General features: G+C 48.1%; 1 protein-coding gene across 3 annotated transcripts in view; it reads left to right on the top strand.

Annotated features, from left to right (window-relative positions):
- The window catches only part of AP2B1 (adaptor related protein complex 2 subunit beta 1), a 98495-nt gene that overhangs the window by 69470 nt on the left and 4980 nt on the right, over window positions 1–24045 (top strand). For all 3 annotated transcript variants that reach the window (XM_026656418.2, XM_026656417.2, XM_026656419.2), the window contains 2 exons: window positions 12531–12615; window positions 13508–13594. In XM_026656418.2, the coding sequence (XP_026512203.1) occupies window positions 12531–12615; window positions 13508–13594 (172 nt within the window). The remainder of the gene's footprint in view (window positions 1–12530; window positions 12616–13507; window positions 13595–24045) is intronic.

The following is a 24045-nucleotide window of genomic DNA, read 5'->3' on the forward strand; positions in this document are numbered from 1 at the left end:
ACGTGGATGAGCTGCACGTGATATCTCCCATGCGGGGGCCTTTTCTGCTTAGCGAGAAGGCGGCAGGGCAGGGGTGTTGATAATGCCCTTGGAATCCATTCCACAGAGGGAGGAGTTGCAGCATTTTGCACCACGGTGTAGGAGACCCACACAGGATCACAGATTTCCCAGGGCCAGGAATAGTTAGGCATGTCAAGGTGGTGATTACATCAGTTTGGTTCAGCTGTTATGAACACTAGCTCATGGGGACAGAATGGGCGAGTCCCAGACCTTCTAGATCTGGCTTTGGACACGAAGGGGTGTCCCATCAACCAAAAACACACACACGGAAGCCACTGCTTCCTTTGATCAGAAAGGAGATGAACTTATTGGGTTACCATGAAACCTCCAAAGACATCAGAATGCAGTTGGTTTCTAGCAGAAAATGCTACAAGAATAAAGCAGAGCGAAAACATGTGGAAACCTCCAGCTGCCTTATTTGGAAATAAGCAGAGCATTCATTAGTGCCAGACCTGCTCGCTCGTTGACTAGCTACCTCATTGCCACACAAGTTGGCTGCCCTTTTACAATCAGGGAAGCTGCCATCTGGAGTAATAGTATCTCTCTCAGCTGAGAGTTGAGTCACGCTGGTAACGGAAGCCAAGTTAAAAAGTACGGTTGTTACTCTCCAGACAGCAGTGGATTTGATGGAGAGCTGTCATGGCGCGGTCAGCACCCAGCTCTGGAATGGCATTCTTTGTGTTTTCCCACAGAAATAATGACTTTTAAAACATCCTACAGAAATCACTGTGCCTTACTGAGAGAGCAATTTATAGCAAAATATAGGGACTCCTGTATTTCCCTACACCTATTTTCATTGAAGACAGAAAACTCTCAGTAAGTTGAGTGCGATATTGCATGGGATTTTCTGTGCATGGAATTGTTAGGAGCCAGTGTACAGGAGTTGTTTGAACTTTAAGGCCCTTAATTTCATTTTTTTTATTCTCCGTTTTTGTTGCAGTAACAGAAAAATAAGTCCTCAGGCAACCAAACTCATCTCTAACTTCCCATGGCATGTGAACTAAAAACTTCAAAGGCTAGTAGTTCATTCAGCAGGCAGCAATTTCAGAAGTAATGAGTTTGTCCTGTTCCTGTTGTAATTTTATTAGAATGTCTTATTCTCCACTACATGGTGTTTAATTTTTACCTCTTTCCTAATCCGTGAAAGTGATCAAAGCACTTGACACGTTAACAAAAACCAACACATTAGAGAAGGGAGAACTAAATGTTAAGAGATCTACTTACGCAAGATGCAATCCGGGTCCTCACCCAGCATTAACAGCCTTCTAGACTGTGTTTACCAGTAGTCCTGCCGTGTACGATAAAGGACAGCACACTCCTTCCCTCCTCACCCCAACCTAATATTGAAAATGGTTGTAGTCCGCTGATGGGAACGGTCAGCCAAGTTCATCAGCTATTGTAGCAAAGTTTGATTGACCCTTAAAGGATGAAGCCAGATGTAAATAGAGAAGCATCTTGGCCCTGTAGAGTTAAACAGACTCCAGACCCCACTGTGATTCATTGTATTTATATCCGTTACGTTCCCCCAAAAGAGAGCTGCTATTGGAATGAGCCTTTTTAAGAGTGTCTGTTGCTAAATGAGATCTTCATGACTTAGTTCTCATTTTGTTAATTTCCATCAGTGCTGGTTGCTTAGGAACATTTTCAAATTACTTACTCAGCCTTTCATTGGCCGCCTGGCATTTGACTTGATCTCACAACTGCACAGCGCTGGCTAAATCCAGTGGTAGTTGCTAGTGCCCAAAGGTGCCAGGGCTGAGCTGGCCTTCAGAGGCCCCGGGTTGACTGCAGGCCAACGAAATGCAGACTTGTTCGGCTTCTATTTTTCTTTCCCCACCTTGGAGCAAGGTGTGGAACCCGAGTGGCAGTTGCGTCTCCTCTGGAGATCGCTGGGGCAGTTGCTTTCTCAAGTCTCTGCCTCAGTGCACATGGGATAAAGTAGTGGCTCTGCAATGAGAGCATGCGGTGGTTTAAAAAAAAAAAAATCCATTAATCCTATCCAGAGCCAGGTTTGGAATAAAAAAAGCCATGCTGGAATGCCTGCTGGGATCTGTCCTGTGCCAAAGCGAAGCCCCAGTCCTAATACACCCCCATTCAAGGGTAGTTCAGAAATCCCCTCAATGTTGTAACTTCTGCATTATGCCGAGCAGCTCTGGGAGGAATTGCAAGTGTTGAAGTGTCCTGCCCCGATATACGGGATACTTTGTGAGGTTTTTTTATGTTCAAGACCACTGCAGCTGCTGAACCATGAAATGAGTAAAGGCTTCTAAAATTCAGTGCCTTCTGTCACTTGAAAATGATAAGCTGTGTGTGGGATGTCTCTCACTAACCATCTTACCCAGAATTCGGGGCCAGTCCAGAGCCCATCTGCACTACAAAATCCACCGTCTTGTGGCCAACCTGGGTTGTCTTTTTCCTTGTGTGGGCAGAATAAAATATTATAACCTTGTTGGGGAGCCAAGCCTTAACCCTGGTCGAAATCTAGACTGTGTGTTTCTGACCACACAGGTAAGAATAAGCCATGTTATAACACTGTTTAGTCCACTGAGGGTCTTTAACAGCGAATAATATATTCACCATTGGCTGTGTAGTAGTGCTTGTGAATGTTTAAAATAGTTTCCCATCAGAGTTACACACACATCTCATTTTACTGAGCTTTGCATCCATATTTGGCCTGGATTTAACGTTCAGAAGACGCATTTGATCTCTGCTGGAGGGGTAACCTGAAGTACAGTTTTAGCTAATACATTGCTGTCCATTCTGGATTTCCATGCTGAATACAACCGAGTTTGCCAGTTGTTCCACATAGTTCTGCACAACACTGTAAAACTTGCTTCCTTTTAAAACTTGCAATCATGGTTGTGGCTGGCACAGTTTGCTCCTGTATAGACAGGGCTTTAAGGCTGCGTCTGTAATAGCAATTTCCCAAAAAATTTCCTAAGGAGCAAATGCTATTATAAAACAGCCTTGACATTCAATGCAGTCTTGTCTGATCTTGCTCTGAGAAAGTCTAGACCAGTGGTTCTCAGCCCACGGCCTGCATGCGGCCCAATTAGCACACAGCTGTGGCCCAGCTAAAGGCTACAGGCTCCCGGCTGCCACTCAACCCCGTGTGGTGAGGCTCGGGGTCCGGGTTCTGGCTATCCCTCATGGCGGGGCTCGGGGTCCAGGCAGCCGGCTGCTGCCCAGCCCAACACTGCAAGGTCCTGGTGGGGTCTGAGGGTAGGGTCCTGGTTGCTCCCCCACGCCGGGTCTGGGCAGCTGGGTGCTGCCCGGCCCCCCACAGCAGGGTCTGGGGTCCAGGGTCGGGGTCGCTGCCCCAGGCCCAGCTCTCCACTCCTGGCCCCACTCTGTGGAGGGGTCTCTGGGCAGAGGGCACTGAGAATAGGGGTTTGAGGGAGGGGGGTTAGGTGTGGGACACTGGTTCTCAACCTGCGGCCCAGCTAACACTTTGTGTAATAGGTTGAGAACCACTGGTCTAGACAATGCAGAGGTAGTAGTGATGGTGTCTAGTCTAGTCTGGCAATCCCATAATGCTGCAATAGGGAAGAGAATTTCAGAAAATTGCCAGGTCTGACTTGCTACTACATAGACCTAGAATCATAGCAGGTTAGAGTTGGAAGAGACCTCAGGAGGTCATCTAGTCCAATCCAGCTCAGCTGTGTGCTAAAGGCTACGGGCTCCCAGCTGCCACTCTGGAGTTTTGCAGCCCTCTGTCCCAACAGTAACTGCCTGCACTGGATGATTTAATAAAAAACAAGCTAGAACGAATCACAAAGAGCCTTAATGTACCTACTTGTGCCTGGAGCATTGGGGTTCTCTTGGGATTTTAACATTCTACATCGACAGTGTGTTCCATTCCTTGGCATTACCTTCTATCAATCACCAGGACTTGTTCAGCACAGCTGGTGAGCTAGCAGCCGAGCGCACGACTTCAGTATTTCAAAATGCCCTTAAAATTCTTCTCAATCGGCTGGCACACATTTGTAGTGATTGTGTTGCCAATTGCTGCATTTCTTCATGGCTGCTGATGATGTTCGTCCATCGTTATCGATGAAGACCTCAACAACTCATTCTTTCGATGACCGGGCTCTGTGCATCTGGAGATGACTGATCAGTCCGATTCGGGCGTGGAACGTCCTGTCACACGTCGGACAGACATGTAATGGCACTGTCGATGTACAAGCAGCTCTGGACTTGAGCAGCTCACGCTTTTTTTCAGCCTCAGCAGTACGCCTCGCCTCAGAGGTATTACTGCCTGTGTGAATGAGGCTGCGCCATGCTGGACGGTTCAGTGCGAAGGTTTCCCATGTGGCGATGTTGATCTCGAAGGACTTCAAAGAGGTCTTCAGCGTGTCCTTGAACCGCTTCTTTTGTCCTCCATGGGAGCGCTTTCCCTGAGTGAGTTCTCCGTAGAAGAGCTGTTTAGGAATGCGTTCGTCTGACATTCTCACGACATGTCCGGCCCACCTGGTCTGGGCTCTCATCAGCAATGTGTGAACTGACGGCAGACTGGCTCTAGTAAGGACATCAGTATCGGGCACTTTGTCCTGCCATCTGATTTTTAGAAGCTTTTGCAGACAGGAAATGTGGAAGTGATTGAGCCTTTGTGCATGACTCCGATAGACAGTCCACGTCTCGCAGGCGTACAGCAGAGTTGGAAGCACCACTGCTCGGTAGACCTTCAGCTTTGTTGGTAGGCTGATCCCTCGACGTTCCCAAACGTTGGAGCGCAATCGGCCAAATGCAGAGCTGGCTTTAGCAATTCTGCAGTTTACTTCATCATCGATTGACACTGCTCGGTAAAGGGTACTGCCCAGGTACGTGAAGTGGTCCACTGTCTGAAGTCTCTGTCCGTTTACAGTGATGGACAGTTCTGAGTACGGAGCGTGGGGAGCTGGCTGGTGCATGACCTCAGTCTTCTTGATGTTAATGGTGAGTCCGAAGTTGTTGCATGCAGTTGAAAACTTGTCCATACTGGCTTGCATTTCTGGCTCTGTACTAGCGTTCAGAGCACAATCATCGGCAAAGAGAAAGTCTTGAAGTACAGTTTCCTTCACCTTGGTGATGGCACGCAGTCGCCTCAGATTGAATAGTTTCCCGTCAGTTCTATACTTCAGACCTACTCCTTCAGTGCAGCGATACTGGAAACAGAACTTCGACTCCCTGCAAAGCACTGTGAAATGAAGAACAAGTTTCCTCCAAACTGCGTTTGAAGAGTGTAGTGAAACCTTCTGCCGTTCAAGGGTCAAGTGAAGATGCAATTCTCTCCTTTTGAAGGTGGCTAACCTAGGTAAGCCACTGGAGATCAGGAGACCTGGGTTTAGTTCCCAGCACTTCCTCTACAACCATGGACTAGTCACTTTGGGGATGCTTCCCTTTCTCCTGGGGATGTTGAAGATAGTTTCATTAACATGTGAGGGGATCCGGTGCTGTGATGAAGGGGACCATACAAGTACATGAAGAGAGGAGGTGATGTGGGAAGGCATTGAGTGCTTACATAAGCAAGGAAACCACTTTAGCCTCAGCAAACAGATTGTTTTGGAAGGAGAGACGGAAAAAACAAATATCATCTCTTCCAAGCGACAAATTGACTGAGTGTTGAGCATGCATTAGGTTAGTTCCATGGCGGTGGGTGAGGGGGTGGTGGTGGCAGGTTTAGGGAGTTGTTAACCCTTCTCAGAGGGTGTGGGGAGACACTAAGACTCCCTCCTAGAAAGACATATGTGAAGGTAGAGGGCCTGACAAGGACATGGTGGAGGTTCCAGGCAGGGCTCTGTGAGCTTGTCAAATCTCACAAGCCAAGCAGAGCTGGACCTGGTTGGAGCTTGGCTGAGAAATCCAGGGAAACCCAGACACTACAGAAAGGGGTGATGACGATCCAGTAGGGGCTCTTCTCTGTGCTGATCCTGACCCAGTTCCCCTTACGTTGGTAGGCATTGTGCTGTTGGAGGGGAGTGTTTTCTGGATCAGCCTTAGTCTTGTATCAAAAATATTGACTGCTTGTGGCACTTTTTGCAAGAGTTACATGTTAGCTCCTATCTTGGCCAAATTGCAGATGATCCCCGTGGTTTCATCTGGGTTCTGTATTCTGCTCTTCCTGCCCTAAACCATTGTCTGATGTTGTGTGCTGTTAAACAGCTGTCACGTTCCACCCCAGAGCTGGCTATATTTTGGTAGTAGATTAAACTGTTCCTGTGTGTCTATATATCTGAAAAGGAAGGACCTTGGGGAAGAAAACTGGCAGGGCCCGTCAGTAACGATGTGCTGCTTTCAGTGTGAGCCTGCTCGGGGACAGTCTTCCAGTTCTTTAGCAGCACCGTGAATAATGCTAATTATGTGGATCCTTTCTTGAAGCCCTTTGTTTAGGTGGGTACCGTTCCCCACTGTTTGATAGAAGGGAAACTGAGGCACAGAGGTGGGGATTTGCTCATGGTCACAATGGGGAGCCAATGGTAGTTGGGACTAGAACCGTAATTCTCCCAATACCTACCACAGATCAATGTATTGTTTTCACCACAGTCCCGTATAATCTCCAGCAATGGTGAGTCAAGCAAGTAAAAAGTGCTCCCTCTTGCACTCTATCACCCTGTTTTCCCTTCAGACCCAGGTAAAAACTTGATTCTGCTGGGTCAGCTTTATTTCATGCATTGAAGAGAGAGGTGCTTAATCCGTTTCCTTGCCTTGGCCTTTCTAGCTCCTTAAGGCGAGAGAGCCATATCCCACCGAGGAGGGGAAGAAATCACCGGTGAAAGGTAGTTAACACCCAGAGCACAGACTGGAGTCTGCAGCAGGTTCCCTTCAGTTTGCCAGACCTGTCCTCATTGGCATGAGCTGCAGCACATTTGATACAATAAAATGTGCTTTGGAAGTTACAATAGAACCAGACGCACGTGAGAGCCTAACCTTCCTTCCACTAATTTACTGTTCCTGACCATTGACGCAAACAGCATTTCAGGAGCTGACAGCTGCAGCTAAGGGCATGTCATCCAGCCTGGGCGCTCCGGGCACTCCAGTCTGCTGCCTGAGCTGTCAAATCCTGTAGGATCCTGCGAACCGTACCCATCAAACAACATGAGGGGAAGCAGAGAGCATTCATGTGAGGTTTCTGGCTGCAGACATGGTCATGGAAATAAACCATGGCCTTGTGCTGGCAGAGATGATGTAGGTCCTGGAAAAGAAAGTTCTCACCGTGATAACATCATAGCTGTAAGGTGCTCTGATGCAAACTCTGGGTATATCTACCTTGCAAGGGGGAGCGTGCTTTTCAGCGTGGGTAGCCAGACGCGTGCTAACACGTAACTGTCTACTCAGGCTGGGAGGCACAGTTCCAGCTGCAGGGAAGATGTATCCTACGACTGAGGTGCACGGTCCTGGTACTCCCAGGGTGTGTTCTTTGCTGAGCACATGGCATTCCAGGGCAGGGCGAGTGCGTCCACACCCGTCTTTAGAGCTTCGTTTTAGTACTAATGTGGTTTGGGTTTGATTTCTTTTTTTAAGCAGTGCACGCTCACAATGTCTAAGAAATGAGTGTTACGCACCCTAGAACAGCAGCTGCCAGCCGTCAGCGTTCTGATGTCTTCCTGCAGCGAAAGAGTTCAGACGCAGCAAAGCAAGCGAACGTGAATCCCGACAGTTTGGTTCTACAGAGGATGCTCTCTCCGTGACGGCTTGAGGTGCCAAAGGGGCGAAATTGAACAAGTTCTGAGCGGTTGGGTGCCTGGTGCAGGTTTTGCCCGGGTGAGACCTTTTCAGTGTTAAAGCATCACAGGAAAGCCTGTCTGAACAAATAAAACCTGTCCCCTTTGTTTTTGCAAAAGACTTTATCCTCTCTTGTTTGGCAGAATTCAAAGAGAAGAGTTTTTTTCCCCTTCAAACCAGGTTGCAGATGGAAAGCCAGCTTCAACCAGGCGGTCTCCCTCTCAGAAGAGGTTGAGGCTGAAAGTGCTTGGACATTCTTAATTAATTAATTAATTACACACTACACGCAGGCAAACTTCTCTGAAGGGTGAGCCCTATTTGGATCAGCAAGCTCCTGTGGAAAGTTGGTCTAGATGAGAGGGGTTATTGAAGATGAATGGCAATTCCTTCATAGTGTGTCAAGCAAAGTGCTGTAATACAAGGCTACAGGGAGGCAGCTGAACGGAGCAGGTTGTGAAGAATTTCTTCAGGTCGTTTGGGGAACTTCCTTTCAGCAGCGACTAGCCCACGGTCCTCCTGGCTTGTAAAAGCACCATACCTGTCAGGGGAAAACTTAGATAACAGAGGAGTTAAGAGAACCTTTCGGAACAGAAGAGAGAATTATCCTGGCCCAGAATTGCCTCCAAGTTTTCTTGGAAGAGCTTGTAATAGTGTGTGTGATGGTATGTGTCAGACACTGCAGTGCTGAGCATGGACAGCAATAGGGGCGCAATGACAGGTAACTGGGCTGTGGTCTCTGGCCCGCAGAGCCTTGTTTTTAATAATCTCCCTCCTTTGTAGATAGCCCTGCTGTAGAAAGCAAGCTGTGGCTAACCCCTCTAGCAGGGCACGCTTTGCGTGGTTTGTGCAACTGACACAGGAGTGCATCAGATGCATCTAGAGCGGGGACCAGAGATCAGAAATCCCCAGGCACTCTTGAGACCTGCTCCCAGGCGAAAGGTTTGCAGTGTTGTTGAAGACTGGTGCACAGGCAAATGGGGAAGCTGTCCTGTTTGTGAGTAAATGTCCTGCTTGGGAAAGGTGCTGGGGTAACGTCTCCAGCAATGTAAAGTTCTCGCTCCATGGAATGGGGACAGCACAAACCCTTCCCCACTCCCAGTGTGTTCCTCTTAGGGCTAGCCTCTCTCTCAGGGATCAGAGAAGAGAGCAGTCCAGTCGTTCCTGGGCCTCCCTCGGGTTTCTGTGCGGTGGACGCTTGCCTGTGCTGAGACTGTCAGCCTCGTCTCTTGCAAACTGTCATCAAAAGGCTCCAAACCAGCTGGCTGAAGCTCAGACAAAGTGACCTAGCACTCATGAGACTCCACATCACTGCTCCAGTCTCTTGAGCCACCTACAGCCTCGGTGGGAGGGTGAGGGAGATTTTTATTGGCTGTCATGGGTCCAGGCTCTAACAGATTTTCTCTTGAAGCCCTGCCATACAGAAGGATGTGCCTGATAATATGTAGGATAAACCTTGTAAAATAAACCAGGACTTATTGTGGCACAACTGGGAGCGTGAGCCCTAGCAGGATTACCCCTCGCTCACGTCAGCGCTGCTCCTGGTTTGCAAAGGCTGCTTGTGAAGGCTGATTGCAGAGGTTTTCATTAGAGATGCTGAATGTTTTTTTCAAGCGATGTCATCAGTGAACCCTGTGATGTAATTTGCTAGGCAGGACGCTGGGCTGCTTGCTGTGGTGTCAGGAGGAAATAGTGCTCCAATGCACTGCACTGCATCAGAATCGGCTGGCTCGCTGTTCTTCGGCAGAGTTGAGAGGGAGGTCAACAGATACCTTTTTATAGCACTCTCGTAACTGCAGACGCAAGATCAGCATATTAATTTGGTGTGTGCCTCTAGATCTGTGCCTGGAGGGAGAGGAAGCTTTTTCCCCGGCCCCTGTTGTAAGCTGCTGCTGTTGTATAGCAACAACAATTAGCTACAAAAACTAACGAACCTCTGTTGCTGTAGAATAAACACGGCTGTTAATCATAGAAATCGGAGCTAGGAAAGATCTCTTCGGTGGCGGAGTCCACCTCCCTGCCATGCAGCATTGCTCACTACAGTACGTCTTCCTAGTGCACAGTCAAGTCCAATTTAAAATGCCCCGAGCATTGGAGCGGCCCCTTTCCTCAGGAGATTAACATGCCGCTTAATAGATTTCACTGTCGTTTTCCCAGACATTTAGCCGAATTTTTTCCAGCTTCAGTTCAATCCCATTACTCCCTAGTTATACCCCATGTTACCCCCTGAATAGTTACATCTCCCTCCTGTCTGGCTACACTCTTCCTGTATCTATAGACACCTCTCTCCCTGCTCTCTCCCCCCCCCCCCCCCCCCATCATTTAGCCAAACCTCACACATTTAGCTTGGATAAGTCGTTCTTTCCAGTCTCCCAGTTAATTTGCACCTCTCTGAAAGCCACCTAGTTTGTTTAGATCTCTCTAAAGTGATGGCAAGAACTGAATGTAATATTCCATCTGCCTCTCAGCCTTCAAACCTGCCAGCATGTGATGTCGGCAATCGGTGTATGACAACAGACCATAATGTGGAGCTATTTGTATTTATGGGTCATTTACAAGGTGTAATGGTTTTAACTAATCCCTGCTTTTAAAAGATCTTTTCTCACTGTGTGAATTAAATATACACCCTTTTTAAACAGCAACAAAAAAGACGTGGAAAAAACAAGTTCTGTCACGTGCAAATCTCATGTTTTTCTCTGCTCTCCGGGGACCCTCCCAACTGCTCCAAAATAATTTTCAGTTGTTCAGAACGCTGACCTCATTTCCTTAACGCTCTAGTTTGCATGTCATCCAAACCAGCTGATTGGTGTGTTCAGATTTCCCATCACCCCCTCCTCTCCTTTATCAACAGCTATTTCTCCTGGGATTAGTTTTATTTCTAAATAGGCCCTACAGAACACATGGACATTTTATTCTGCAGACAAAACACAGAGGTCTTTAATTTTGCATCTGTGGATTAATCTGGTTCACCACTGGCTACGAATCCTCTGACTGGTCACCTAACTGAAATCCAAACACAGTGGGTGAACCATTAATCTGATTTTCCCAGGATCTTCAGGGAGTGAGGTGCTCAATTCCTATTGACATTCAAGTGTCTTTACATATCCCAGCCACAGCCCATAACAAGATGTTACGCATTTTCCGGTCAATACTGTCTATCCAATGCCTGGGTTAGGATTCACCTATTCCAAGGAATTGTGGCTATCTGCCAAACTCTGTTCCAGCGACATTGCGTGGTGTGGGCAGGGAGAGGGAGAAATAAAAGGCCAGAGCCAGACTCCTGACCTCAGTTATGACCATACGTTTTCCCGGACCTCTGGTTTGCCCCTACTATTGCCATACGCCTCATCAAGAAGAAAATTCAAGTGCAGTCACTCTCCTGGTGAGCAAAGAGCAGTCAGTCCTACGCAGAATGGCTTCTTGGTAGTGCTAAGAGGCAATTGTGTGCATCTCTTCCGCTGTGGGAGTTTAAGGGCGCTGTTGGCGATTAAACGTTTCACCCATTGATTGCCCTCCCCCAGTTGCTATAACGCAGACCCTGTTCCTTCCAGTTCAGTGCAGAGCTGTCGACTCAGCCAGCCACCGCCATGGTGACATTTACACAGCTTTCCCCAGGGTAAAGCCACTAAACACCAAGGAATTCAGGCACTGCTGCAAATGGGTTTTAAATATCCCCTTACCCTGGAGTAATCTGCACTGTTGGTCTTCTCTGTGTGTGTGTGTGAAGCACAGGAGGTGTCAAGGGTTAAAAGGCGAGGCAGCTGGAAGTGCAGTAGATGTGGGTAGTGAGGCGAGAGTGGGGGATCTGGGTTGTATTCCCGATTCCGGCACTGACGTGCTGTGTGACCTCCGGCAAGTCACTTAGCCATTGGGCTTCAGTGTCCCCATTTGCAAAATGCAGCCTTGTGAGGCACGCTGAGGTAATCTGACGAACGCGGCAATATACGTGCTAAGCAGCGTTAGCAAGGTGTTGCCGAGACACGTCCAAGTGCAGTGTAAAAGGGAGTGTCCAGAGTTAGTGGCCGACCGAGTATGAACCGGCAAATGGAGCCTGTGCCCAAACCCCACCTCCATGCTGCAACAAAGAAATTACATTCAATGCAGGAGAAAGGGAGAGGGGACGTTGGAGACAGGAGACCAGCTTCAGGCTATGGAGTATTCAGAGCGTGGCTAGAATGAGAAAAGAGAAACCAAGGAATCTGTGTGGAGGGGAGTGGCGGGGAGGGGAGGAAAGGGGAGTGTGAGCCTAGCTAGGGGGAGGCCGGCTGAGATTGTAGAACACACAGGTTGGGTGGGGAAAGGGCCAGGTTGCAAATAGGAGGGAGGGGACATACATGGAAGGTTAAAAAGCCCATCTGTGGACTGGGGCGTGAAATGACAGAGTGCCTGCATGCAGCCAGAATAGATTAGCATTGTGGGGGGAGTGATGGGAAATGAGGGCGGAATAAGAAATGAGCGTGAGGCCGCTGGCTGTGAGCCCACAGCGGCTGGCACAGTGAAGTGCCCATGGGAGGGGAGTGAGACCTGATGAAGGAGCAGGCTGGGTGCGCTCCTTGTCTGTAACGGCTGAGAGATGTTCTTTCAGGCTCAGCAGCACTTCTCCACATACCCCAGTGTTCACAGCTGGCCTTCGCCTCCAGGCAGGGCCGTTAAAGATCACCACCCCTAGAAAGGCACGAACCCCAGAGGACGATGGCTAGGAGATCCTGTCCCTGTCCATCCCCAGCAGGCTACAGAAAATGCCCTAATTCTCCTGTTTCTTTTCCTGCCAGGTGGCTGTGAAAAACAGCATCGACGTCTTCTACTTCAGCTGCCTTATTCCTCTCAATGTGCTTTTTGTGGAGGACGGCAAAATGGGTGAGTACTGTTTGGTCAGCATCCCTCTGCTCTTTGGGCAGGCAGAGTACAACGTCCTGACAAAGCACAGCTTGATGCAAGTCCGTCCGTAGCAGGGTTGTGAGTTCAGTCCTTGAGGGGGCCATTTAGGGATCGAGGGCAAAAATCTGTCTGGGGATTGGTCCTGCTTTGAGTAGGGGGTTGGACTAGATGATCTCCTGAGGTCCCTTCCAATAACCCTGATATTCTGGGGGGGAGGGATAGCTCAGTGGTTTGAGCATTGGCCTGCTAAACCCAGGGTTGTGAGTTCAATCCTTGAGGGGGCCATTTAGGGAACTGGGGTAAAAAACTGTCTGGGGATTGGTCCTGCTTTGAGCAGGGGGTTGGACTAGATGACCTCCTGAGGTCCCTTCCAACCCTGATATTCTAAAAAAAAAAAAAAAAACACCTTCTTCACATTCTCTCCTGTTCAATAGCCTGCTTTTACATCAAAGACGGAGAAGGTGCTTGGAAAACAGAATCCTAGCTGGCTTCTACGTTTAGCCTTTTTGCTGATGGGAAAGGGAAATCCTGCATGATGTGGTTCTTGTATTCTGAGCTTTGGGGTCTCTTCCTAACAAACCCCACCTGCTCCTGACTCGTTAAAGTCTGCTGCAGCAAAGACATTGGGAACAGATCCACATGGTCTTCAAGACTTTGCTGTTTTCAGTCAAACTAGACTGGACAAACTGCTAGCCAGTGTGTTATAGGGAAAACTCTTGAACTAGACCCCGAGGGATGGACTAGATGCGACCAGGCAGGTCTCTTCTATCTCTGCAGCATGTCCTTCTGCAGTGACGCTTGGGACCGGCAATGTGGGTAGTTCAGAGAACCAGGAGGGCGGGACACTGACCGTTGTCTTTCCTGTATGTAGAACGCCAGGTCTTCCTTGCCACGTGGAAGGATATTCCAAATGAAAACGAGCTCCAGTTCCAGATTAAAGAGTGTCACTTGAACGCTGGTGAGTAACTTGGTTCTGGACCGCAGCGAGCCCTCATGTAATGCACAGGAGTGACAGAAACTCAGTAGAGCTTTGCTGGTCATTAGCATTGTGTATCGACAACGCTGACAAATCAGGATTGCAGGTACAGGCTGAGCAGTTCCAAATTCTAGCCCCAAGGATAAACTTTCAGCTGAATTCCATAAAAGGAGGTTCCCCAGTGAATGTCTCTGAAAACAGTTCCCTCCCTAGGATTTCACCCGTTCCCTTTTTCCTTCCGTTACAGTTCTTACATTCTCCCTTTCCCGTTTATTTGCCTTCCTTGTCATGGTGTCTCTGAGCAGAGAGCTTTGGGCTTGATTTCAAATCCTTCCTGCTAGTTACTGTGGTTTGTACCTAACCCACATCACAAACATTTCATATTGGTTCCAAGTTGTTGTCTTTCACTGTCAGGCTGGGATCCCTGAGGCTTGTTACCTGTAGGGGCAGCTGTGGCTGAGTGGGTTGAGAACAAGACTAGGAGTGAGGGAATGTGGGACGTAGATCTGCCACTAACTTGCTGTGCCACCTTGGATGAGTCACTTATCCCTCCTGTGTCTGTTTCCCCATCTGCAAGTAAGTGGCTGAGTGGTTAGAGCACTAGACCGGGACTCAGGAGACCTGAGTTCTGTTCCCCGCTGCATGACTTTGGACAGATTACTTCAGTTTCCCCATCTGTACAAAGGAATAATGATACTGAGCTCCTTTGTAAAGTGCTTCAAGCTCTCCTGATGAAAAGCCCTACAGGAGAGCTTTTTGCCACCGAAGGATGAGGGAGTACATGGCTGGTAGAGCTGCATTGTTCCCGTTTGAGAGACCTGGATGGGGAACCAAGTGCTTGTAACTAAAGCTAGTATGTTTTACAGAGAGGTGTGTCCCTCCTGCTCACAAACTCCTGGTACTTTCTCTCCCGCCTGCCATCACGCAGGGATAACACTCCTCTCACTTCAGTCACAGGCAGACACCACCGCCTGCCCTTGTAGCCATGATTTTTTTTTCTATTTTGGACCACAAAAGATGTGACGCAAATAGCAGCCGTTGGACCTTCTGACTTGATTCTGTTCCTGGGATTCTGGCGAGGGCAGCCTCTCAGCCGCTCCCTTTGTTCCAGCCTCTCAAATGGCACACGGACATTTGCACCTGATTGGAAGTTCTGCCCTGTAATCCGTCACACCCTTCTCCTTCCACCGTCATCCGTTAGCCACCCTGTCTGTCGTGCTCTGCGGCACAGAAGGAAGGTTTCGTTCTTGTGATGGACAATTTGTCAGGTTTTTAAAATCCTGCCCCCCTCCCCTTGGGCCTAGATTCTAAATGTTAAGTCTCAGCAGGTGGCTTTATTTCTGACGAGACTTCCAGAAACTAGTTCTTTGCTGCAGTGGATCTGTCTGCCTGGGAGGAATAGGTAGTTTAATTCCTGGTTACCTGACGTACATCAACAGGCCATCTGGTCCATTTTGCGGTCATCACACTGGCCAATGCTAAGGAAGCTGTAATGCCTCTAATTGTAGGATTACTCTACTGTCAAGGTTTCTGCCTGACCCTTGGTTGCAATTAGCCTATGCACTGCAGTGCTTTCTCCACTTTACCCACCTGTTCCCCTTTGCGGAGAGTCATTAAAGGATGCAGCGTCATTGGCAGCATTCCCTGTTTGGCTGCTTTACCAGCCATGTGCCAGACCTTGTGCCTGGGCTTGCTTAGAATTGTAATGAAGCCCAGTTCTCAGCGGAGGGGCACGCAGGAGCACTCCAGTCCCGTTAGATTTCTGCGCGGTTGCACTCCATGTGAGTAATAACATTGCTCTATTGCAGAGTTATCTGCAGCCATCACCAGGGCTCGGAGAGAGGAAGCTCCTGTCAGTCTTTTAGCGAGAGCTTTGGAAGCGGTGCCTGTTTGAGTGTGATCCATCGCTAGGGAGGCTACAGAGTGTGCAGAATCTGCCAGCCTCCTCTGCGTGTTTAGGGAGGAAAATGGGTCATGTCTGATAAACAGCCTTCAAATGCTTTTATCAGCTGACGCCTCTGATCTCGTCTTCGGAGCTGATGCCTCGTCCCTGCTGCAATTACAGGAGCCATTTTCTGCACTGACCACCTGGATCGTAGAGCCAAGCAGGCTGAGAGCTAGTGGGTGCGGAAGGCTGAGAGCTTGGCATGGAATAACAGGTGTTAGGCTGTGGCTACACTGGTGCAGACTTGATGCACGTGCAGCACGATTTGTACCCTTGCAATTTGAAACTGGTGCAAACCACACAGCGGTGGTGTAAATCTTGTCTACACTAAGGGTTTGCACTGGTGGTCCTGGCTAAAAACCTAGTGTAGACAAGGCCTTACTGTAGGCTACCTCTGGCCATCATCCAATCTTCCCTCTGAGGTTAGTGAATTGCAATGCTGAAGTCTGTGTGTACTTGCCCTGGGGGTGTGGATTAAACAATCTACCTCCGTTATCATGGCCTTTTTCTCGAAGAGACCCCAGCAGCAGATGAAAGCTTTCACTGTAAATTTCAGCTCTCCCATGTTCGTTATGAGGCATCTGAACAGTGCAGCCGTGTAACTTTCATACCCTTGGCTTAGACAGGGATAGACATGCTCTAGGGACCTGGTCCTAGCTTTCAGCTGTGCCAGGGCAGCAGTTGCCATGAACAAAGCTTGTGAATTTCAGTGCCTGTTGACTATGATTCAAAATTTGCTGCGATGCTGCTCTGCAGCACAGATCACTGCTTCCAACAGCTGCTCGTTTTCGATAGGTGTCCATGTAAATCGATATGAATCCCACGAGACCCACTTAAATAGCTAATTCCTGAATCCACACTGTGGTGTGATCTCTTCCAGGTTTAGGAACTCTGTTAACGACAACATTCATTCTCCAGTCTAGCTGATTTCCGGTTCAACAACATGAATTGAGCTGTGAGCTAAAAATACCTCCATTTCCCAGCTGATCTGCCATAATCACAGCGGAACCGGTTATTTAAATAGAGTAGCAGAGCTATAGCAGGCATTTGACAGATGGAGCGAACACACCGACAATTGTGCATAGGCCCCTGAGGAGCTGAGGCGGGGGCTAAATCAAAACAGTCTTCCCTCCATCAGTGCGCGCTGCCTGGCATTCTTTCTCCTCGCCGTGAAGACCCTTCACTTCCATCTTCGTGAATGTTTAAATCTTACAAACGCCAGTACAGCACCTAGAGAGGGAGACAGATGATACCAGAAGCCCTGCCATCCAGCTGAGTGAGGAATGCTGATTTCTGTAAGGGGATATTTAAATTACAAATAAATCTCTTTACAGCAGAGATGGGTTTTTTACTGAGTCAGGGATGCCGCTTGCTAATTTCTTGTCTGGCTCTGTGCTCTACAGTACTGTACATCCAGGATTGTGTGTCTGTCACTGGGCAGCAGTCAGATTTCAAAGCACCTTTCGCCTAATAACTCTGGTTATTTATCCTTTTTCCTTAAATAACAGGCAGATCGAAACACAAACATAAAGACATTTCAAATGTTACTGAATCTATGGGCAAAATGTACTGGAAGGAGCAATTCTACGCTTGTCTCCCCTGGATGGACTATATGTGATTTTGTCCCTTGAATCTCCGATTTTTAAAGGTAGTTAGGTGAGGCTACACTCAGCGCTTCAACACCTCACGGGTCTAGGAGCCTATGCCTCATTTTCAAAAAGCGATTTAGGCTCCTAAATCAGTTAGACGTTGCAATGCTGAGTGCAGCAACATCTCCATAATTTTTAAAATCTGGGCCTATGCCCGCAATCCCACAAGTGACTACAATGCCCTCATGAGTCCCATTGCAATCAGTGGGTCTTGCTGCAGTGGCGTGCAGATTTGGGCCAGAGTGTGAATACATACTCATCTACTATTTAAGGTATACATATGGGTGCATTTTATATTTTAAATACATTCAGGTTCTGCTCATGTATCTGAGGCCATAGGGAAACAGTTATGATATTTTAGCGGAGAAACCATGTGATCATGTAATTAAAGATTGTTGTCATGGATACACACAAAGGGTCAGAGTTAAGATTAAAGGTACAACCTCCATTTTCTCATATCGTGGCTTTTATGCTAATTTAAGACTTTGGTACCTTGATTATTCTGCTCACGTGAAAAGGCAGGGAAAATCCAGTTAAAAGGCGAGACGAGCTTAAAAAGCTGAGACCTCCAGAGCAGTGAGGGGCAAAGTTTAGAAACTCCAGTGGTGTAGAAAGATTTCAATACAGAGTCCTGTTCTGCACTGAAATTCTTACTCATGAGATGTCCGAGCTGCCATCTGGATATGCTATTAAACAGGTTCATAGCTCCCAGCATCAGTCAGCGTTCCTGCCATGCATGTGCGATACCAAATTCATAAATGTATTTAGCTTAGGTAATTTTTTTGCAAAATGCACATTCTCCTCCCTTAGCTAATGCATGTTAAAATACAATTTTCCTTTTTCACACTAGAATTTCTTAAAACATGTTAGTTAAAAGATGTTAATAGATTTTTTAAGGCCAAAAGGGGCTATATATTATCATCTAGTCTGACTGCCAGCATATTTTAGCTAATACATTTTAAAAACGCACCTTGTACCCTAGTCCAGACAAGCCCTTCAAATAAAACAAGAGCCGTATTGTCTGTAGGTGTGTCATAGAATCATAAAAATGTAGGGGTGGAAGAGGTTATTTAGTCCATCCCCCAGTGCTGAGGCAGGACCAAGGAAACCTAGACCATCCCTGGCAGGTATGTGTCCAACCTGTTCTTAAAACCCTTCCACGATGGGAATTCCGTGTGTGTGTGTGTGTGTGTACATATACACATACAATTAAAGAATAATGCCAGTCTGGCTGTATGTAATCTCACTGTCATTCTGTTGAGCAGTTCTGATAACCTTATTTGCCCTGCTGCTTTATCAGTGTCACCAGAACCCTGGGATGGAATGACAGTCCCATTATTTTCAGTCCAGTGTGTTTTTATTAATATCTTAGTACATTTCTATTATTTTCCCATACAATCCATGCCTTTTGTTTGCTGCTCTTCGCCCGACCCTTGACATACAAATGAAACCGTTCACTGGTTTGCACTTTAATACTTGGGCCTAATCTAAAGAATGCTTTTGATCTCTTAGTCACCGTAGTTCTGTGCTTTGTATGTAATGTACTGGGAAGAAAATAAGATTGTTCCTTTGTCTAAAAGTGGCTTTCCAAGTCCTCTCCAGCCCCATTGCTGCCGAGAGATGGTTTGAATACAGTGAAGCTAATTCTGCCACCAGAGTTGGTGTGATAAATCTGTTCAAAGACCAAGATGGGACAGATTTTCAAAAGATTTCAGCACCCCAGTGCTTCCATTGGCACACCTAAATGAAACAACCAGATTTCCATTGGGGAGGAGCTGGGCATTCAGCAATTTTGAAAATATGGCCCTAGTTCTCCGTATGCGGGGTGAAATACAGCCGCCCTTCTAAAGGAGGGGAACCTGCCTCATGGGCAGGATCTTTATAGCACAAATAGGTCCATGTTCCGTAACTGGTCTTAGCTCCTTTTGCCGGTTGTGGGCGACGCTTGTACATGTTGGCTGAGGACTTGGGGGGATTGGACAGTGCGTGGGACATGGGGCCAGTTTTTCCAAGGTGGTTAGGCACCTTAAAAATGTAGATGGGCACCTAGTAGAATCTACAGAAACAGGTTAGGAGTCTGACTCCCATAGGCGTTTTGTACACCTTGCTAGGCTCCCATCTGATCTTTAGGTACCTAAATACCCTTGACAGTCTGACTCAGGGCACTTTTCGCCTCAAGCTCTGATTTCAGTGGCAGCCCAGATTGGTATGGACGGTAGTTACCATCTGCCTGCTCAGTGGTCTCTCTGATGGATTGGTGGGTCTCAGTCCACTTCCCGGAGGACAGACGTCCACATTATAAACGAACTCCCCACCACCACCACCTGTCCAACTGGTGCTTTTGCTGGCACTCGGAGCAGAGGCGCCAATTATTGAATGGGTATGGAAACCCCCTCCCCCGCAACCTTAAAGGTGGGCTCCTCCATGTCAGAATTAAACCCTGTGAGCAGTGGGAAGCTTGCACTGCTGCCTTGTTCCATGGCCAAATAGGATTTAGCCGCCAAGGCTGCTCACCAGTCCGGCACCTCCAGCAGCACGGAATTCAGACACATCTGTAAAGAGGGCCATTTGCAATCTCTTGGCCAATCCAGAATGTCTCGACTGAAATGATGCAGAATCTTCTGTCTCCGTAAAGATGCACAAGTAGAGACCGTGATAAGCTAAGAGATTCCAGGATTGTTGTTAATATCTTAACCCATCCTGGCTTTCTAAATTAGAAAGAGACTTTCATGCTGGAGCAAACTCAGAAACGAGCATGCATGCCCTTTTCTGGCATTTCCCTGCATTCCCACTAAGAGGTTGCTTGTGTTTTAAGCATTGTCTCCTTCACAGCCCAGCTTCTCCTTGATCATGCAGCTGAAGTCAAAGCCCTGTGCTTCTGACATCAGTTGGAAACGACTGTGATTCTTCCCGATGGGATCAGGCAAGGTTTGCAGATGTACCTTCTGCTTGAACCCATCTCTTCACTGGCTACACAGACTCTGTCAGATGTCGTTAGAAGCACAGGGAGGCATTTGAGGGTCACACGACTGCAGACGAAATGATTAGGTTTTGTTTGCTGATTTCCACTGTTCACTGCTGAATGGTACTGAGGGCTCTGAACTCAAAAAAAGGCCCATCTCAATAAGTAGGTGGCAAAACTTCATATATGTGATCCTGTATCCGGGACCTAGTTAGATGTGATTAGCAATCTGGTTCAGTGTGTGTGAATTCCCTGTGTTACCAAATGCACAGTTCACATATTTTTGAGCATGATATATTAATCTTATTTTCCCTTTATAAAATTAGGCCCTGATTCTGCAAAGACTTATGCATGTGCTTAACTTTCCCCAAGCAAGTGGTCCATAGAGGCCATTGCAACTGCTTGCAATGTAAAGCAAGTCTTTGCAGGATGGAGGCCTTAATTAGCAATTGGCATCTCATCCCTTCCTCTCCCCCTCTCCCCCCAATCCGACAACGGTAATTTGTCATTAAAAAGTATGGGCAGAAGTATTCACGGCATGCGAAAGGTGGATGTCTGTGTCTGTTACGTATTTGAGAGCTGTCCCCAGAAGGAAAACTCCTTCTGTCATACCTTTTTAATCTAAAAATTCAATTAAAAATAACCCTGTCTGTATAGAAGACAAACATGTTTTAAAAAAAACAACCCCTCACAAAATCCTATTTGAAGTTGGATATTGAGAACAGATGCAGTTTATCCTGCGCTGCTAAAGGAATCGTACGTTCTTCAGATTGGTTTGCACTGTCATTGGGTCCTGTAGGTGCAGAGAAGGGAGTCTGCGCGCAGTCAGCATAGCCTTTTTACAAGCTTCTGCTTGTTCCGTGTGGTCATTAACTGAGGCTTTGCCGTTCCTCTCACTGATAAACACACAGCACAATTCAAAGCAAGGCCGATCTCCCAGCTCCCAGCAAATGTCTGTTTATAACGGCAGCGCTGTCGCATGGCATTAACTGTCCTGCTTGAGCAAGGCACTGCCTGGCACTGTTGCCTAGCGACACTGCCCGATCTTGGAGAAACTGACATTGGTTTAGACTTGCTCACAGAGAAGTGGCTGGAGCTGCTACCTGGGGATGGAAGGGAATTGGAAATGACACTTGCTCTCCAGTGTGTGTATCCTGAAGTCTGTATTAATAGAGACGGAGGCAGAAAGATTCAAGTGACAATCCAAGCCCCAGTACACTTGGCTTGTGTTGTCACTGCTTTGGATTGTTATAAGTGGTTGAGTAACCTGATGGCTTCTGTGTCCAGGGATCTTATGACGTGCTTCCAAGACAGCAAAAGCAGGAGACTGGGAGTTCTAACCCCAGCTCTGTCTTCCTGTGTGATCTTGGACAGGCATCACCTTGGACCACTCAGCTCCAGTTTCCCCATCTGGAAATAACACGCTTGGCCAAATTAGCAATTCTCTAGCATCTTCAAGGCTTGCTGCTAGTAAGAGGCCAATAAATGCTTCTCAGCAGGTCCACGCTTTAGACTTAAGGGCTCCAATTGTGATTAGATTCAGTGCCCCTGCTGGGGGTCAGAGCCTTGAGTTTGCACCGACAGAATCCAGGCTGTCAGGATGCCAATCCCGTGCAAGGATGCGCCTCGCCCTCTGTGATGTATTGGTAGCAACCATTGTTAATGTAACTGGAGCGAAGGTATCGGAAGCTATAGAGCCGGTACTCTGCCGCTGTGTGCACTGCCAGGGAGCAGCAGCTGCTAAATGTAAGGGTTTAAACATGACCCATTCCATTCCACATGGGAAGCGAATCTACCCCTAAGTTGCAACTACTATGTGGTTGATGTTCCTTTCAGACAGGACCAACTGCCCAATGTGGCATCCCCACCATGAGTAGATCTTTGCCTTTGAGGACCTCTGCAGATTTTTCTGTGTGGCAGTCTGCTTGGGTTGCACAAGAAACAAATGTGTTGGTCGTCTCCTGATCCCTGGCAGGGGCCTGTCTGTGCCCAGCACAATTGTCAGCTGATACGGCTTGTAACAGAGCCCCTCCGTGCCTGTTCCAGCTCCGTTCGCGCTTAGGAGCGGACTGTTCTGCTCTGCATCTTTTCCTAACCCAGGTGGGCCCTTCGTATGGGGGAGGAGGAGAAATGGGGAGTGAGGGGTTTTAACTCAGGAATTCATTAATTACTTGCCTCTCCTGGTTTCCATAGTAACCAAGGAAGAGAGGAAAACCCAAACCTGACTGTCTGGGTAGTGAGCCGCATGAACCCTGCCCATCCTCTGCAAATCGCTGTTCCAAAGCCTTCAGGAGCAGGGGTTAGTCCAGCTGCTGGTCGTCACTGAGTAAAGCCTGAACTCAAAGTTCCCATGCTGTGGAGAGAGCTGCTCGGCTCTTCAGGGGTAATCGATTCTGCAGCAACTCAGCTGCGGCCCCCACCTGCTGGCTAAGTGGAGGAAGAAAGGCAGAGCTGCTCCAGGGCAAGATCGCAGCATGCAAAGTCAGACCCCTTCCCTGCTCTCTGCTGTATGGAGTGAGGCTTAGATGCTCCTCCTTTGACCCCCCCTGCTCCAGCGCTGACTTCATTGCTTCCATTCTTTAAACAAAACCTTTGTGTGGCACTCTGGAGTTTAGTATTCGTGAACATGGGCGACCGAAGGCGCTGGCTGGTCAGGTACCCACTCCCTATGTGGATGGTGTACTGTCCTGCCACCACGCCATCCCTTTTCATGTAGTGAGTTTTCTGGGCCAGTGCCCTCTGCCTGCTTGCCTTGAGGTTTATTTGCCACTGTTTCCAAAGGGCACGCTGGGTCTTCCCCGCTGCTTGCAGCCAAGTTTGCATTTTCCTCTCCATCTTCCTGGTTGCTGTGGAAAGTACAAGCTACTGATCAGGGTCCGACACAGCCCAGCCCATTCGTTTCCCACACACGCACTCGTCCTCACCTGTAGGATGATCTGGCACAAGGGAGCGGTTGAATTTGTGAGGTTGGAAACAGACGGTATTGAACTTTCCTTCTGCTCTCTCTAGTGGGCGAGTTGAAAATGCCATGCTCTAATCAGCCGAGTGCCTTCAGCTCACCTGTGCGGTAAACACTTGTAACAGTTTTGGAGCAAAGGAGGGAGCTGGGTTTTCAAAACGGGCATCAGAAGGCTCCCCCAGCATGCATTGCTTGAGGAGCTTCTATCTCTCTTTTGCTCAGGAAGGCAATTCTGGGAACACAGGCCACATCCTTGTTCCGCCCTTTCCTGAATTTCCTGAGCCTGTGAATAATTGCGCCCTCAGCTAATACGCAGAAGGGTGACCATGTGGTCTAGTGATTGGAGCAAAAGGACTGGCAGCCTGGCACAGCTTGAGTCCAGTCCCACGTTGTGCCAGCATCTTCAGGCCAACTGGAAGTTGGCTAGAACACAAGAACCACCTGGTGAACTAGTAGATAGAACATCAGCTGAACGTACTGCCGTAAGTAACCTCCTGGAAAGCCAGGGAATTACCCCGGTAGCCCACAGCCAGGAGTGGCTGGGACCTCAAGGGACGTTTGTGGTTATCTCAAGATTCCCCTGACTATCAAAAGCTGGGAGTGGAAGAGGGGTGGATCACTCCAAAATTGTCCTGTTCTGGACATTTGTCCCTGAAGGTCCAATATTGGCCACTGTTGGAGAGAGGACGCTGGGCAGGAATGGACCATGGTCTTGACCCAGTATGGCCATTCTTCCGTTCTCGTGTACTGAACTTGCTTTCCTAGGTCAGCAGGTTGTGTGGCTTTAGGAATGAGACTTACAGGGGCACTGCTCGTATCTTGGCCTCTATGGCCCAGAGTTTCTTCCTTCTGGCCTCAGAAAGACCACAGCCAGCCCATCCCTTAAATTGGGTTTTGGCTTCCACAGGCCATCAGTGT

This window comes from Terrapene carolina, unplaced genomic scaffold (genome assembly GCF_002925995.2).
Source record: "Terrapene carolina triunguis isolate 2854851 unplaced genomic scaffold, T_m_triunguis-2.0 Scaffold231, whole genome shotgun sequence".
NCBI classification, from domain to species: domain Eukaryota; kingdom Metazoa; phylum Chordata; order Testudines; family Emydidae; genus Terrapene; species Terrapene triunguis.